This window comes from Anomaloglossus baeobatrachus, unplaced genomic scaffold (genome assembly GCF_048569485.1).
Source record: "Anomaloglossus baeobatrachus isolate aAnoBae1 unplaced genomic scaffold, aAnoBae1.hap1 Scaffold_3219, whole genome shotgun sequence".
In the NCBI taxonomy this organism is placed as follows: domain Eukaryota; kingdom Metazoa; phylum Chordata; class Amphibia; order Anura; family Aromobatidae; genus Anomaloglossus; species Anomaloglossus baeobatrachus.
The window spans coordinates 61,270-78,138 of NW_027442613.1; the positions used below are offsets into that span (position 1 = coordinate 61,270).

General features: G+C 57.6%; 2 protein-coding genes across 2 annotated transcripts in view; one reads left to right on the plus strand and one right to left on the minus strand.

Annotated features, from left to right (window-relative positions):
* Positions 1-8,359, plus strand: part of NEK9 (NIMA related kinase 9) — a 69,543-nt gene extending 61,184 nt beyond the window's left edge. Inside the window, exons 11-17 of the mRNA XM_075332413.1 lie at positions 4,863-5,033; positions 5,113-5,172; positions 5,244-5,416; positions 5,566-5,700; positions 6,049-6,210; positions 6,289-6,342; positions 8,003-8,359. Of these exons, the coding sequence (XP_075188528.1) occupies positions 4,863-5,033; positions 5,113-5,172; positions 5,244-5,416; positions 5,566-5,700; positions 6,049-6,210; positions 6,289-6,342; positions 8,003-8,134 (887 nt within the window). The 3' untranslated portion in view covers positions 8,135-8,359. The remainder of the gene's footprint in view (positions 1-4,862; positions 5,034-5,112; positions 5,173-5,243; positions 5,417-5,565; positions 5,701-6,048; positions 6,211-6,288; positions 6,343-8,002) is intronic.
* A 1,983-nt stretch (positions 8,360-10,342) lies between these two features.
* Positions 10,343-14,049, minus strand: LOC142269582 (uncharacterized). Its single transcript, XM_075332412.1, has 2 exons — positions 12,819-14,049; positions 10,343-10,600 (listed from the first exon to the last, which is right to left on the minus strand). Exons 1-2 carry the CDS (start codon positions 13,965-13,967, stop codon positions 10,343-10,345), a joined length of 1,407 nt encoding a protein of 468 aa, XP_075188527.1. The 5' UTR covers positions 13,968-14,049.
* Positions 14,050-16,869: the final 2,820 nt, after the last annotated feature.

Genomic DNA, 16,869 nt, shown 5'->3' on the forward strand with positions numbered 1-16,869 from the left:
AAATGTACCCAGAAGCGGGAGATTCTGCCACCAACCGCGGATGCGGAGAGAGAGAGCTGAAAGTCATGAGGAGACCGCCTTGGTAGCGGTTCCTCCTGCTGCCTTCCTTTGGCGTGAATGAGCCCGGCCGGAATCTGAGCCCCTCTGAGCCTTTTGAGCCCTTTTAGACGAGGACCATTGGGACTTGCCCGAGCCTGGGAAGGACCAACCTCGACTGTCCCCCCAGGACAGTATTACTAGGGTAAGTCGCAATGCAGACATTGCGAGGTTAAGGACACCACCTGCGGCACAGATGTACATGTGCTCAAGAGCAGCTGCGCAAGACCAGCTGAAATAGCTTAGAGTGCCCATACGGCTGCGAATGCCGGAGCAACCGACACGCTGATAGCTTCACAGACAGATTTCAACCAGAGGTCTATCTGTCTGTCAATGGCATCTTTAAGTGAATTCCCATCTCCACTGCAACTATGGATCTAGCCGCAAGCCTGGAGATTGGGGGATCCACCTTTGGACCCTGGGTCCAGTGCTTTACCACGTCAGGGTAAAGGGATAACGTGCATCCTTAAGACGTTTGGAGAAAACGTTTATCTGGTAAGCGTGGTGTTTCTGAACTGCGTCTCTGAAGTCAGCGTGGCCAGAAAAAGTACTCAATCTATGCATGAGTACTGAAAAAGGATTTCTCCTGCTGTGAAGCTGACTCCTCCACTGGGGGAGCTGAGGGAGAAATATGCAACATTCCATTGATGGACGCTATAAGATCATTCACTATGGCGTCACCATCCGGTGTATCCGGATTGAGAGCGGTGTCAGGACCAAATCCCTGATCAGCTACGTCTGCCTCATCATACAGAGAGTCCTCCTGCTGGGACCCTGACCAGTGATGAGGCCGAGTGCCGCACCCAGCGAGCTAGCTTAGGCTGTCTGGGACTGTCGTCCGTGTCAGAGCCTTCACCCTGGAATGCCTGGGACCCCCCCGGAGCACTGATTACGTTCCAAATGAGGGTGGCCAGGGAGCATTAATCAAGATTGCCCATGGCCTGTCTGGACTGCAAAGTCTCCATCCCATGACAATCTCCGTCCCTGTCCCTGGACAGGGTTCACAGGTGGTTCCTTTGGCCACCTCTAGTAGAGACCCCGGCTGACCAAGTGCTACAGGGGAGCATTGCACACAATGGGGGTCAGTGGAACCTGCCGGTGGAACAGTATCACATGCAGGAAAAAGCAGCATAGAAAGCCTGTGTTGCTTTTTTGCTGCTGTATTCTAGTCATCTATGCAATGTATAGCATACAAGCATAAACCCTTCAGCACATGCAATACAAGCAGCATAGAAAGCCTGTGCCTTGGCACCCTTGCTTTGTTGCTGCTGTTGTCCAGCCATCTAGGAGAATATAGCCCAGAGTAGCGACCGTACAGTGCAATGTATAGCATACAAGCATATATACAAATGAACACTTCAGCACATGCAGTACAAGCAGCCTATAAAGCCTGTGCCTTGGCACCCATGCTTTTTTGCTGCTGTTGTCCAGCCCTCTAGGAGAATATAGCCAAGAGTAGCGACCGTACAGTGCAATGTATAGCATACAAGCATAAGTACAAATGAACACTTCAGCCATGCAATACAAGCAGCCTAGAAAAACTGTGCCTTAGCACCCTTGCTTTTTTGCTGCTGTTATCTCGCCATCTAGGAGGGCATATAGCCAAAGATAGCGACCTACAGTGCAGTGTATAGCATATAAGCATAAAATACAAATGGACACTTCGGTATTTAGTGGGGTCAGCACTTCAGGTGCTGCTTACCGCCCGCCTATAACGCGGGTGTGTGGTCGCCAGAGTCCTGTGACTGGTTGCCCAGAGCATGTCTCCGTTCCCCAGCTCGGACTGCGTGCAGGAATGGCTGCCGGCGTCCTTCTCCAGCTCGTGTGACGAGGGGCGGGCCGTGGGCGTGCCCCAGACAAGAGCGGGAAACTGGCGTCCCACTGTGTCCAGTGAAGGGGGCTGGAGAATGCAAAGCAGACTCCAGCCCTCGGCGCTGACTGTCTGTACAGCGTCCCGCCTCTCCCCTGACTGGCAGGGCTGGAGGCGGGAACGAAACGAAAACTAGGCCGCAAAGCCGGGGACTCGAGTAATAAGCGCGGCCGTCCATGTGCACGGCCAGCGCGGAAGTCCCCGGCGCACCACAAGTCCCAGCCGCGCCACAATGTCAAAAACACCCAGCAACGGCCGGCGCGGCAGTTCCCAATACATAAAGTCACTCAGCAAAGCTGTAGTGAATAATAGCACGAGCGCTCCGCGCTGTTGCCCCCGGCGCACTAACACTCCCAGCAATGCTGGTGCGTGTGTGCGCGCTTGCCCGGGGACACAGAGTACCTTAATGTAGCAGGGCCTGTCCCTGACGATACTCAGCTCCATATCCAGCAGGTTCCCTGGGTCTGTGGATGGAGCCCGGTCTCAGTGCCTGGAGACCGGTAAGATCCCACTTCGCCCAGAGCCCTGAGGGGGGATGGGGAAGGAAAACAGCATGTGGGCTCCAGCCTCCGTACCCGCAATGGGTACCTCAACCTTACAAACCGCAAGTGGGGTGAGAAGGGAGCATGCTGGGGACCCCATATGGGCCCACTTTTCTTCCATCCGACATAGTCAGCAGCTGCTGCTGACTAAACAGTGGAGCTATGCGTGGATGTCTGACCTCCTTCGCACAAAGCAGAAAACTGGTGAGCCAGTGATCCCACTGGGGGTGTATAGCCAGAAGGGGATGGGCCTTACACTTTTTAGTGTAATGCTTTGTGTGGCCTCCGGAGGCAGTAGCTATACACCCAATCGTCTGGGTCTCCCAATGGAGCGCCGAAGAAAATCCTCTAAAATACAACTTGCCTAATAATTCTGCACATGGTGTAAGCCCAGGTGTATCTCAGGAGTATAATGAGGAGGCTGCTCGCTGAGCACAGGGGAGACAAGAAGCAATGGAGTCCGGCAGAGGGAGTAATGTGAGTTGGAGTGTAAACCCAGCGATCCGGGAGCCTGTGCGGATCCCTCGGGCGGACTTCAAGCCATTTGATGAGGTTTCCGGAGATGTGGAAGGGTTCTTCAAGGACTTTGAGCAGCAGTGTGCCGTGATTGAGGTTCCCCACTCTGGCTGGATGCGTTTGTTAGTGGGACTCCTGAACGGAAGCCTGGCGGAGGCTTATCACACCATTGACTCCCAGCAGAACCTGGATTACAACATTGTAAAGCGGACTATCCTGGATTACCATGCCATCATCCCAGACTCACATAGGGCACAGCTCCGAGACCTCCCATGCACCCCGGGGGGATCGTTTAGGATGTATGCCCATAAGATGTCCCAGGCATGTCGGAGATGGCTGGAAGCGGAAGACGCCTTCACTGTGGAAGATGTTATACAGGTATTTCTTATGGAACTATTTCTTTACAAGTGTCGCTCAGAAATACGGGAGTGGGTCAGAGGGCGCACGACGTGCACCTTGTATAGAGCTGCAGCCCTGGCTGATGAGGCCCTTACTATCCGACCGCAATGGAGGACGCTTCTGGACAATAAGCCACAGCCTGATCGATGGCGTGGGTTCCAATGCCACCGCTGCCACCAGTTGTGACGGGGTCCTTGTCCCATATCACACAATCAACAGAGTGAGAGATGGATGAGCAATCCAAAGAGCATTTATTCCATGCAATACAGAATGACCATCAAATAATCCTCCACAAAAAGGGTGAAATAGTCCAGTAATGGCATAAATGTCCCGGTGAGGAGTCACACTCCTCAATCAGTCCTTTTCCAGGGCAGTCGGGGTGTCTCAGTCTCTCTGGGGTGTCAGCCTCTCCTCAGAGGATCAATATTACTCCTTCTCTCTTCTCCTGCTCAGAATGGACAGTGAACCACACCTAAAATATGAACCTACTCAAAATGGTGCTGGGGTGAGGGGCTACAAGGAGGGACGGTGCTGGGGTGAGGGGCTACAGGGAGGGACGGTGCTGGGGTGAGGGGCTACAGGGAGGGACGGTGCTGGGGTGAGGGGCTACAAGGAGGGACGGTGCTGGGGTGAGGGGCTACAAGGAGGGACGGTGCTGGGGTGAGGGGCTACAAGGAGGGACGGTGCTGGGGTGAGGGGCTACAAGGAGGGACGGTGCTGGGGTGAGGGGCTACAAGGAGGGATGGTGCTGGGGTGAGGGGCTACAAGGAGGGACGGTGCTGGGGTGAGGGTCTACAAGGAAGGGACTGTGCTGGGGTGAGGGGCTACAAGGATGGACGGTGCTGGGGTGAGGGGTTACAAGGATGGACGGTGCTGGGGTGAGGGGCTACAAGGAGGGACGGTGCTGGGGTGAGGGGCTACAAGAATGGACAGTACTGGGGTGAGGGGCTACAAGGATGGACGGTGCTGGGGTGAGGGGTTACAAGAATGGACGGTGCTGGGGTGAGGGGCTACAAGGAGGGACGGTGCTGGGGTGAGGGGCTACAAGGATGGACGGTGCTGGGGTGAGGGGCTACAGGGAGGGACGGTGCTGGGGTGAGGGGCTACAAGGAGGGACGGTGCTGGGGTGAGGGGCTACAAGGAGGGATGGTGCTGGGGTGAGGGGCTACAAGGATGGACGGTGCTGGGGTGAAGGGCTACAAGGATGGACGGTGCTGGGGTGAGGGGCTACAGGGAGGGACTGTGCTGGGGTGAGGGGCTACAGGGAGGGACGGTGCTGGGGTGAGGGGCTACAGGGAGGGACGGTGCTGGGGTGAGGGGCTACAGGGAGGGGACGGTGCTGGGGTGAGGGGCTATAAGGAGGGACGGTGCTGGGGGTACACGGTGGTGTGGTGCTGGGGTGGGGAGTCTTACATCTCAGCCATTTGCTTCTCCGTCAGATAATCACATCTTTGCCTGGGGTAATGGAGGCAACGGCCGTCTTGCCATGACCCCAAATGAGCGTCCGCAGGGCTCCGACATCTGCACCTCGTGGCCGCGTCCAATCTTTGGCTCCTTACACCACGTGACTGACCTGTCGTGCTGTGGCTGGCACACCATCCTGATTGTGGGTGAGCGGCCTGCGCTGCGGATGCTGCTGCTGCTCGCACTTGTTGTCTTCTCTTCTTATTCTCATATTATTTTTGACAGAAAAAGTTTTGAACTCAAAAACGATTCGCTCGAATAGCAGCGGTCTCCCGATTGGAACACGTGAGTGTAGGAAGGGGTTAATGATGTGAGGGGTCTGTACAGAGGGTCCACTCATTGTTCCCCCCCCACAGTGGCACAGAGCTGCTCTTCTCGGGGCTCAGCAGAAGGTGAAGGTGACAGTGCCAGCGAGTCCGTAGCGGCTGAGCCCAGTGATGGCTTCCGCGGGACGATGGAGGCAGAACCAGAGACGTTCAATACCACCGGAAATATGGAGAGCAGCGCGTGCCCCAGCTGGCTGCGACAGGTAAGAGATGGGCGTGGCCCCGCCTGCTCTCTACCCCCGTGGGCACCGCATCGCCTGATCTCTGCCCCCACCCCGCCTGCTGTCTGCCCCTTCCGGCACCTAGCCACAAATGATCAGGACAGTTTTTCATTATTTCTTCCCCCGAGCAGGAGCTGGAGGAGGCAGAGTTCATCCCTATACCAGAGTCTCCCGCTTTTCTCAGTATGGACTTCTCCCAGGACTTGGTGCCACCCCTGGAAGAGCTGCAAAAGAAAGCAGCAGACAGTCCAGTCACGGCTACCCAGGTATTATAGGCCAAGGCAATAGTTATGTGATATTGGAAGAGGCGAGGCTGTGGCAATGTTCACGTGGTATCGGGGTGGGGCTGTGGTACTGGTCTCTTGGTATTGGTGGGGTTGTTATGCTCACATGGTATTGGTGGGGTTGTTGTAATGCTCACATGGTATTGGTGGGGTTGTTGTAATGCTCACATGGTATTGGGGGCGGGGCAGTGGCAATGCACACGTGGTATTGGGGGTGGGGCTGTGGCAATGCTCACATGGTATTGGGGGTGGGGCTGTGGCAATGCTCACGTGGTATCGGGGCGGGGCTGTGCTTGTATGATGTCACTCCATTATAAACCTTATTTCCAGGGGGCACAGACCTGTGTTTGCAGCTCTCTGCAGGAAGAGGTGAAGAGACTGCAGGGACTGGTAAGCGCCTGCATGAGCGAGCAAGAGAGTCTGCGCAGTGAAAATGCTCGGCTGGCGGTGCAGGTTCAGGAGCTGCAGGACCGGCTGCAGGCGGCATTACAGGTTGGGATGAGGTACTGTGTGATGTCACTAATCCTCCACTGTCCCTCCTGGAAATGTGACCTCCTGATTGTCTTCCAGGAAGGTCAGGCAGCCAGAAAACAAGGGGAGATGATCCAGGTGCTGCAGAAACAGGTAATGGCCTGCGCTTCACTTCCACCTGCTGCTTCCAAAAGATGGCGACTTGTAATCACCGACACATTTATACATAACGGCTTGTGGTTATTTCATTGGCTTTACTGCAAAGACAGGAGGAGAGGAGGCGGGAGCGAGGGAGGGCAGGAGGCGGAAGAACAGGTGCACAGGAGGCGGGAGCGAGGGAGGGCAGGAGGAGAGGAGGAGGGAGGGCAGGAGGCGGAAGAACAGGTGCACAGGAGGCGGGAGCACAGGCGCACAGGAGGCGGGAGCGAGGGAGGGCAGGAGGCGGAAGAACAGGTGCACAGGAGGCGGGAGCACAGGTGCACAGGAGGCGGGAGCGAGGGAGGGCAGGAGGCGGAAGAACAGGTGCACAGGAGGCGGGAGCACAGGCGCACAGGAGGCGGGAGCGAGGGAGGGCAGGAGGCGGGAGCGAGGGAGGGCAGGAGGCGGGAGCGAGGGAGGGCAGGAGGCGGGAGCGAGGGAGGGCAGGAGGCGGAAGAACAGGTGCACAGGAGGCGGGAGCGAGGGAGAACAGGTGCACAGGAGGTAGGAGTGAGGGAGGGCAGGAGGCGGGAGTGAGGGAGGGTAGGAGGCGGGAGGGTAGGAGGCGGAAGAACAGGTGCACAGGAGGCTGGAGTGAGGGAGAACAGGCGCACAGAAAGCGGGAGCAAGGGAGAACAGAAAGCGGGAGTGAGGGAGGGCAGGAGGCGGGAGAACAGGTGCACAGGAGGCGGGAGCGAGGGAGAACAGGCGCACAGAATGCGGGAGCGAGGGAGGGCAGGAGCCGGGAGAACAGGTGCACAGGAGGCGGGAGCGAGGGAGAACAGGTGCACAGGAGGCGGGAGCGAGGGAGAACAGGTGCACAGGAGGCGGGAGCGAGGGAGAACAGGTGCACAGGAGGCGGGAGCGAGGAAGAACAGGCGCACAGGAGGCAAGAGCGAGGGAGGGTGGGAACGGGGCAGGACAGGAGAGACGGCGGGAGATAGGAGCAAGTAAGAGAGGACGTGAGTGAGGGCGGGAAACTGGAGGTCGAGAGATGGGATCGAGGGATGTTGGGAAACTGGAGGGCTGGTGCACAGGATAGGAGCGAGGCAGGACAGGAGCAAGGGGGGACGGGAGAGCGGGAGCCAGTGAGGGAGGACAGGAGGAATTGAGGGAGACGGAAGGGAAGTAGGGAGGATGGGAGCGAGGGCGGGAGGCGGGACCTGGGGGTAGGGGACGGGAGGGCGGAAGATGGGATCGAGGGAGGGTGGGAAACTGGAGGTTGGGAGATGGGATTGAGGGATGGCGGGACACTGGAGTGCTGGTGCACAGGTTAGGAGCGAGGCAGGACAGGAGCAAGGGGGGAGGGGAGAGCGCGAGTGAGGTCGGAAGATTGGAGCGAGTGAGTGAGGACAGGAAGAAGCAAGGGAGGGCGGCAGACGGGAGGAATTGAGCGAGTGAGGGTGGGAGAGGGGGATGGGAGGGGGGATGGGAGCGAGGGAGGACAGTAGTGAGGGAGGTGGGAGCGTAGGAGACTGGAGCGGGATCTGTGGATAACTTTCCCCATTAGAGGGCACAGGACCAGTCTTAGCACCAGTGCTCCGTGGGGTGTAATGCCCGGTTTGTAGTGGGCGCAGCAGCCGTCACGCTGAATAAACTTCTCTTGTCCCTGCAGGTGGCGCTCTGCATGAAGGGCGCATCCTCAGCCGCTGGCAGCACGGAGACCTCCAGAGAAGACTGTGATGAGGGCTCGTGGTGCTTTCTGGGCACAGACCCCTGTCGCTCTGCTTCTGGGACCCTCATGTGATTACTGTGCAGCATCCAGATCCTGTATAAGTGGAAAGACTTGTCAGTGCCTTATCTGAGCGCAGCGCCCCCTGTGTGGGGATTATGGCCAGACTGGACCATTTCTGCACGCCAAAGATGTACAGGCTAAGGTGAACGTGGGCACTGCCAGCACCGGAGTACGGGCAGCAGACTGCCAGCGCCACTCAACGAAATGTGAAAATAAACACTGTGTAAAGCTACTGTGCGTGTGCCACCGTGATACCCACCACCCCTACTGTACAGAAAGTCCCCACCATGCACCACCGTGATCCTCCCGCCCCTACTGTACAGAAAGCCTTCCCCCATGTTCCACCGTGAATCCCCCCCGTGATACCGCTCCTACCGTACAGAAAGTAAGTGCAAACCCGCATCCCCCCCTTAATTCCGCGTGGGTCAGGGTGACGGCCGAGCAGACGCTATGAGGGGTTTTGTGGGTCGGGGTGACGGCCGAGCAGACGCTATGAGGGGCTTTGTGGGTCAGACTGACGGCCGGGCAGACACTATGAGGGGCTTTGTGGGTCAGGGTGACGGCCGGGCAGACGCTATGAGGGGCTCTGTGGGTCAGAGTGACGGCCGGGCAGACACTATGAGGGGCTTTGTGGGTCAGAGTGACGGCCGGGCAGACGCTATGAGGGGCTTTGTGGGTCAGGGTGACGGCCGGGCAGACGCTATGAGGGGCTCTGTGGGTCAGGGTGACGGCCGGGCAGACGCTATGAGGGGCTCTGTGGGTCAAGGTGACGGCCGAGCAGACGCTATGAGGGGTTTTGTGGGTCGGGGTGACGGCTGGACAGACGCTGTGAGGGGCTTTGTGGGTCAGGGTGACGGCCGGGCAGACGCTATGAGGGGCTTTGTGGGTCAGGGTGATGGCCGGGCATACGCTATGAGGGGCTCTGTGGGTCAGGGTGACGGCCGAGCAGACGCTATGAGGGTCTTTGTGGGTCGGGGTGACGGCCGGGCAAATGCTATGAGGGGCTTTGTGGGTCAGGGTGACGGCCGGGCATACGCTATGAGGGGCTCTGTGGGTCAGGGTGATGGCCGAGCAGACGCTATGAGGGGCTTTGTGGGCCGGGGTGACGGCTGGACAGACGCTGTGAGGGGCTTTGTGGGTCAGAGTGACGGCCGGGCAGACGCTATGAGGGGCTCTGTGGGTCAGGGTGACGGCCGGGCAGACGCTATGAGGGGCTTTGTGGGTCAGGGTGACGGCCGGGCATACGCTATGAGGGGCTCTGTGGGTCAGGGTGATGGCCGAGCAGACGCTATGAGGGGCTTTGTGGGCCGGGGTGACGGCTGGACAGACGCTGTGAGGGGCTTTGTGGGTCAGAGTGACGGCCGGGCAGACGCTATGAGGGGCTTTGTGGGTCGGGGTGACGGCCGGGCAGACGCTATGAGGGGCTTTGTGGGTCAGAGTGACGGCCGGGCAGCCGCTATGAGGGGCTTTGTGGGTCGGGTTGACGCTTGCGTGGGTCTGAGTGACGGCCAGGCAGTAAATATGAGGGAGCTGTGTGGGACGGTGACTGCTGGGCAGACACTGAGTGGAGCCCCCGAGGGTCAGGGTGATGGCCGGGCAGACACTATTATGGACTGCGTCGGTCAGAGTGATAGCTTGGCGGACGATATGAGGGAGCCACATGGGTCAGGGTGATAGTCTGGCAGAGAATATGAGGGAGCCGTGTGGGTCAGGGTGATGACTGGGCAGACGTTATGAGGGGGGCTGCCAGGGTCAGGGCGACTGCCGGGCAGACGCTATGATGGGCCACGTGGGTCAGTTATGTTCCATGCAGTGGGCTGCGGTTTTGTGACCAGTACAAAGCACCTTGGCGTTATTCCTACTTGTCCTGGATCACGTAGTCTGCTACTCGCGGCAACTACTGCCCGGCCTATCTTCAGTGAGGACTAGAAGCCAGCAGCGTGCCCAAGCATCAGCCACCTAGTCATCACTTCTCACAAGACTGGTGGTTGGACCACTGGGACCCCCAACAGCTTCTCACACATTCAGTAGATATTTTGCATGGATTCAGCCCACTGCGCCTTACTCCCCCCTCCTCAGGTCCAGCACTTACAATGAAAAATAGACAATTGGACTACGAATAGGACAGCAGCCGTCCTAACACTACAGCTGCTGGACTAGACAAGACTGGAGACTGGTCTATACAGCCCAACACTGTGTGACGCACAGTACATACCTGGGTCAGCGCCGGCGGTTGGAGGGTGGAGGGCGAGGTTTACTTCTAATTGTTTCACACTTGGGAATATGTCGTTCAGCAGCACGTGGAGCAAAGCGGCGGCTGCAGTGAGGACAAGGCACATAATCGGGATTCTCCTCAGGAGGAGGAGGAGGAAGGTCAGAAATCCTTCCCCCTCTAGCAATAACATCCTGCACCTCCCGTGCATGACGAATCGTCCTCAGGAAAGACTCGTGCTTCTGACGCCAGGAATTCACTCTCGCCTGATAAAGAGAAAAGTGCAGGAGGCTGAGAAAAAGGACACACGAGACTAGTGAGATGTCTGAGGCCAAGGAGAGAAGATGCATGGGAGGAGGTGAAAACAAGAAAGGCGGTGAGAAGGAGGAAGACACTGAGGATGGGGCAGAACACAAGGAGGGTGGTCAGAAGGCAAAAAGGAGGTAGGCAATATGGAGAAAGATGGTGATAAAGCAAAAAAGAGGAAGGCAAGAGAAAAGAAGAAAGGCAGTGAGAAGGAGGCAGGACAATAGGAGGATGGTGGAAGGAAGAAGGAGAAAGGTGGTGAAAAGGAGAAAGGGAGGAAAGAAGAAAGGCAGTAGAGGAGATAGGCGGTGAGGATGGGACAGAACACAAGGAGGGTGGTGAGAAGGAAGAATGAGAAAAGGAGAAAGGCGGTGAGGGGGGTGGTGAGAAGGCGAAAAAGAGGTAGGTGATAAGGAGAAAATGGTGAGTGAAAAAGAGGAAGCCGTGAGAAAGCTAAAAATAGTAAGGCGGTGAGAAAGAGTTGGGAGAAAAGAAGAAAGGCATGAATGAAGAAGAAAGGCTGTGAGTAGGAGGAGGGCGACAAGGAAAAAAGGTAGTGAGGAGGAGGCAGAACCAAAGAAGGAAGATGGTGAGAGAGGCGGGAGAAAAGAAGAAAGATGGTTAGAAGGAGGCGGGAGAGGAGGGGAAAGGTGGTGAGGAGAAGGCGGGAGAAAACAAAGGCGGTGAGGAGGAAGATGAAAAGGAGAGACTGAGGAGGAGGCAGAAGTAAAGGAGGAAGGTCGTGAGAAGAAAACAGGTGAGAAGGAGGAAAGGACAAAAGGTGGTGAGAAGGAGGAAAGGACAAAAGGTGATGAAAAGGAAGAAAATGGTAAGGAGGAGGAAGACTGAGAAGAGAAAGGCGGTGAGGAGGAGGTGGGAAAAAATAAAGGCGGTGAGAATGAGGAGGGAGAAAAGGAAAAGACGAGACTGAGAAAAGGAGAAAGGCGGTGAGGAGGAGGCAGACCAAGAGGAGGATGGTGAGAGGCAAAAAGGAGGCAGGTGATAAGAAGAAAGGCTGGTGAGTGAAAAGGAAAGGCGGTGGTGAGAAAGAGGCAGGAGAAAAGAAGAAAGGTGGTGAGGAAGTGGCAGAACAAAAAGGAGGAAGGTGGTGAGGAGGCAGGAGAAATGGAGGAAAGCGATGACAAAGAGGTGGGAAAAAAGGAAAATGGTGAGAGGCGGGAGAAAAGAAGAAATGCGGTGAGGAAGGAGGTGGGAAAAAATAAAGTGTGAGGAGACAGAACAAAAGGAGGAAGGTGGTGAGAAGGAGGTGGGAGAAAAGGAGTAAATCAGTGAGAGGTGGGAGAAACGAAGAAAGATGGTGAGAAGGGAGAAAAGCATGAGGAGGTGGGCGAACTGACAGGCGGTGAGGAAGAGGTGGGCAAACTGAAAGGCGGTGAGAAGGAGGAGGTGGGCGAACTGAAAGGCGGTGAGAAGGAGGAGGTGGGCGAACTGAAAGGCGGTGAGAAGGAGGAGGTGGGCGAACTGAAAGGCGGTGAGAAGGAGGAGGTGGGCGACCTGAAAGGCGGTGAGAAGGAGGAGGTGGGCGACCTGAAAGGCGGTGAGAAGGAGGAGGTGGGCGACCTGAAAGGCGGTGAGAAGGAGGAGGTGGGAGAACTGAAAGGCGTGAGAAGGAGGAGGTGGGAGAACTGAAAGGCGGTGAGAAGGGAAAAGGTGGGAGAACTTGAAGGCGGTGAGGAGTGAGAAAAGGAGAAAGGCGGTGAGAAGAAGGCAGATGGTGAGAAGGTAGAAAAGAGGTGAAAAGAAGGAAGGTGGTGAGGAGAAAAGAAGGCGGGGCGTGACAAGGAGAAAATGAGGAGGGTGGTGAGGAGGAAGGAGTAAGGTGATGAGAAGGAGAAAGTGTGGATGGTGATGAGGAGGAAAGGAGGCTGATAATGAGATGGTGGAAAGGAGGCTGGTGAAGAGAAGGAGGAAGGTGGTGAGGAGTAGGAAAGGAGGAAGGTGATGAGGTAGAGGAAAGGAGGCTGATGGTGAGAAGGAGGAAAAGAGAGAGGGAATGAGAAAGAGGAATGACGAAACAGAGGAAGGAGGCAATTAGGTAAACACAGGATGTGATACTCAGGAGGTGAGAGAAAATATAAGACGAAAGAGAATGGGAGACAGAAGGTGCTGAGGTAAGGAGTCTAAGATTTAAGAGAAAAGATGTAGGGAAGGGCTGACCTGGATGACTGGGAAGGACTGACTCCCTTTTTTGTGCAGATATGGCTCTAGATCTGTTCCTTTGGCTCGAGCCTTGGAAGAGTCAAAGAGTTTTCTTCTGGAGTTGTATGTCTTCTTGCATATCGCAACATGCTTCTCCAGACGATGTGCCATAAAGTGTCGGCCACACAACTGACATTGGACGAGCGGCTGGGTTGGGCTGTGAGGGATGTTTCCATGAAGCAATGTCTCCTCATCTAGGTGATCAGAGGATGGATGCCCGACATCTGGAACCCCAGGAGCTTCCAGTCTCAGCTGATGAAACGTGTCTGCAACTTGTGTGACAACAGTACGGCGTCTGTCTCCACCATACTGCTGCTGGGTCTGTACTAGAGCTTGGGGACGGTCATCTGTGGCTGGCTCTCTGCACCCCCCGTACTGATCTACAGACAGGGGGCTGTGCTTCCCAGCCTTCATCCTGCCCTGGCTGTACTGGTGTAAGATGGCACTGTTGTGTTTGGTAGCCGTCTTTCTGCCCTTGCTGTCTGCTTCCTCCAGCCTTGTTCTCCTAGGCCTTGTCTTGGTGTCATGAATGTCACGAGTCCTCCTTTCCTCCCATTCTGAATGTTCCTTTTCCTTCTGCATGCGACGCAGTTCTTCTTCTGTTCTGCGTAGCTTTTCTCGCAGTACCGCCTCTTTCCTGCGAATTTCAGCCTCCAGATTCATTTCACTTTTCTCCAGTTGTTGCCACTGCTCAGAACGAGTTGGTCCCGACTTGGAGCGTACGTACGGCAGTGAGGGTTTGATGCTGGCATCACTGGCGGATGGAGAGCGCTGGAGTTTGGGCTGACGGTGGGGATACAGGGGCTGTAGCAGGTGCGCCCTGTCCACACCTGCTGTCCTTTTGGCCACGGTCCAGTTAGAAGCCCAGGCCTTGTCCTCTGGAGGCTGCAGAGCCCCGGTGATCCGCAGGGAGATGCGCTCCTGCTGCTGTGTCAGCAGGTTAAGCATTTTCTGCTCCTTCTCCTGTAGTGCCCGCTCCTGGTATTCTCTCTGTAACATCTCCAGTTTAGACAGAAGTTGGGGAGCTTGTGTATGACGGATCGGCGACAGCCGACATTCACCCCGGCCCTCTGCCGACGAGCAGGACAGCAGCGTGAGTCTCTGCATCCTGGAAGGACAGATAAAGGCGAGGATTACACAGAGCGAGGCTGGACCCCGTAAACATGGAGACACTGACGTGGAGGACACTGCACAGGGTGGCAGCGTGAGTCTCTACATCCTGGAAGGACAGATAAAAGCGAGGATTACACAGAGCGAGGCTGGACCCCAGAAAACAGCGAGACACTGAAGTGGAGGACACTGCACAGGGTGGCAGCGTGAGTCTCTGCATCCTGGAAGGACAGATAAAAGCGAGGATTACACAGAGCGAGGCTGGACCCCAGAAAACAGCGAGACACTGACGTGGAGGACACTGCACAGGGTGGCAGCGTGAGTCTCTGCATCCTGGAAGGACAGGGAAAGGCTAGGCTTACACAGGGCGAGGCTGGACCCCGGAGCAAAGCGAGACACAGTGACGTGGAGGACACTGCACAGGGTGGCAGCGTGAGTCTCTGCATCCTGGAAGGACAGGGAAAGGCGAGGATTACACAGGGGAGGCTGGACCCCGGAGCAGAGTAGGACATTGTGGTGCGCAGTACATCGCACAGGACAGCAGTGTGAGTCTCTGCATCCTGGAAGGACAGAGAAAGACTAGGCTGGACCCTGGAGCAGAGCGAGGATGGACCCAGAAGCACAGCAGGACACCACGGTGCGCAGGACTCCGCGGAGGACACCACACAGGACAGCATCCTGAGTGCTTCCTGAAAGGACAGAGAAAGGCAAGGAAGACTCAGACCGATGCTGGACCCCGGAGCAAAGCAAGACACTGAGCAGAACCCCCTGCGTACACACAGAACCCCCCGCCTCACACAGGACCCCCCGCCTCTCACAGGACCCCCCGCCTCTCACAAAGGACCAACAGCAGTCTGCACAGAACTCTGTGCTGAATGGCAGCGTGAGTCTGCATCCTAAAGAACAGAGAAAGGCAAGGACCGCAGAGCGGCACGTGGGGACCCGGACCTAGCCCCTGCACACGCGGGACCATCCTATTCCCCTCTCCTGCACACACGAGACCCCATCCTCCAGCACACACAGTATACCCCATCCTCCTCCTCTGCTCGCACTCACAGAACCCCCCCATCATTATCAGAATCATCCTCCTCCCGAACACACAACCCCCCCTAACCTCCCCCTCCCCCTCTTCCCGCACACAAAGGACCCCCATCCTCCTCCTCCCGCACACACAGAACTCCCCATTCTCCTCCTCCCGCACACAAAGGACCCCCATCCTCCTCCTCCCGCACACACAAGACTTCCCATCCTCCTCCTCCCGCACACACAGAACCCCCCCCATCCACCTCCTCCTCTTCCCGCACACACAGGACCCCTCCTCCTCCTCTTCCCGCACACACAGGACCCCTTCTCCTCCTCTTCCCGCACACACAGGACCCCTCCTCCTCCTCTTCCCGCACACACACAGGACCCCTCCTCCTCCTCTTCCCGCACACACAGGACCCCCCATCCTCCTCCACACAGAACCCCCCATCCACTTCTTCCTCCTCCCGCACATACAGAGCCCCCCATTCTTCTACCGCACACATAACCACCTCATCCTCCTCATGCACACACAGAACCCCCCCATCCTCCTCCTCCCGCCCACACAGGACCCCCCATCCTCCTCTTCCCGCACACACAGAACCCCCCCATCCTCCTCCTCCGTTACACAGGACGCCCATTCTCCTCCTCTTCCCGCACACAGAACCCCCCATCATCCTCATCATCCTCTTCCCGCACACACAGGACCCCCCTACTCCTCCTCCTTCCGCACACACAGGACCCCCCCATCCTCCTCCCGCACACAAAGGACCCCCCCCATCCTCCTCCTGCTCCCGCACACACGACCCCCCATCCTCCTCCCCCTCTCGCGCACACACGACCCCCCATCCTCCTCCTCTTCCCCCACACACACGACCCCCCATCCTCCTCCTCTTCCCCCACACACAGAACCCCCCATCCTCCTCCTCTTCCCGCACACACAGAACCCCCCCATCCTCCTCCTCCTCCTCTTCCCGCACACACAGGATCCTCCCATCCTCCTCCTCTTCCCGCACACACAGAACCCCCCCATCCTCCTCATCCCGCACACACAGGACCTCCCCTCCTCCTCCTGCGCACGCAACCCCCCCCATCCTCCTCCTCCCGCACACACGACCCACCCCATCCTCCTCCTCCTCTTCCCGCACACACAGGACCCCCCCCCCTAGTCCTCCTCCTTCCGCACACAGGACCCCCCATCTTCCTCCTCTTTACGCACACACAGGACCCCCCCAACCCCCTCCTCCCGCACACACGACCCCTCCCCATCCTCCTTCCGCACATACAGGACCCCGTTCCTCCTCCTCCCACACACACAGGACCCCCCATCCTCCTCCCGCACACACAGGACCCCCCTACTCCTCCTCCTTCCGCACACAGGACCCCCCATCCTCCTCCCGCACATACAGGACCCCCCTACACCTCCTCCTTCCGCACACAGGACCCCCCATCTTCCTCCTCCTGCACACACACAACCCCCCATCCTCCTCCCGCACACACGACCCCTCCCCATCCTCCTTCCGCATATAAAGGACCCCCTTCCTCCTCCCGCACACACAGGACCCACCATCCTCCTCCCGCACACACAGGACCCCCCTACTCCTCCTCCTCCCGCACACAGGACCCCCCCATCTTCCTCCCGCACACACAGGACCCCCCTACTCCCGCACACAGGAACCCCCATCTTCCTCCTCTTCCCCCACACACAGGACCCCCCATCCTCCTCCTCCTGCACACACACGACCCCCCATCCTCCTCCTCTTCCCTCGCACGCAGAACGCCCCCCATCCTCCTCCTCTTCCCGCACACACACAGGACCCCCCCATCCTCCTCCCGCACACACAGGACCCCCCACCTTCCTCCTCTTCCAGCACAC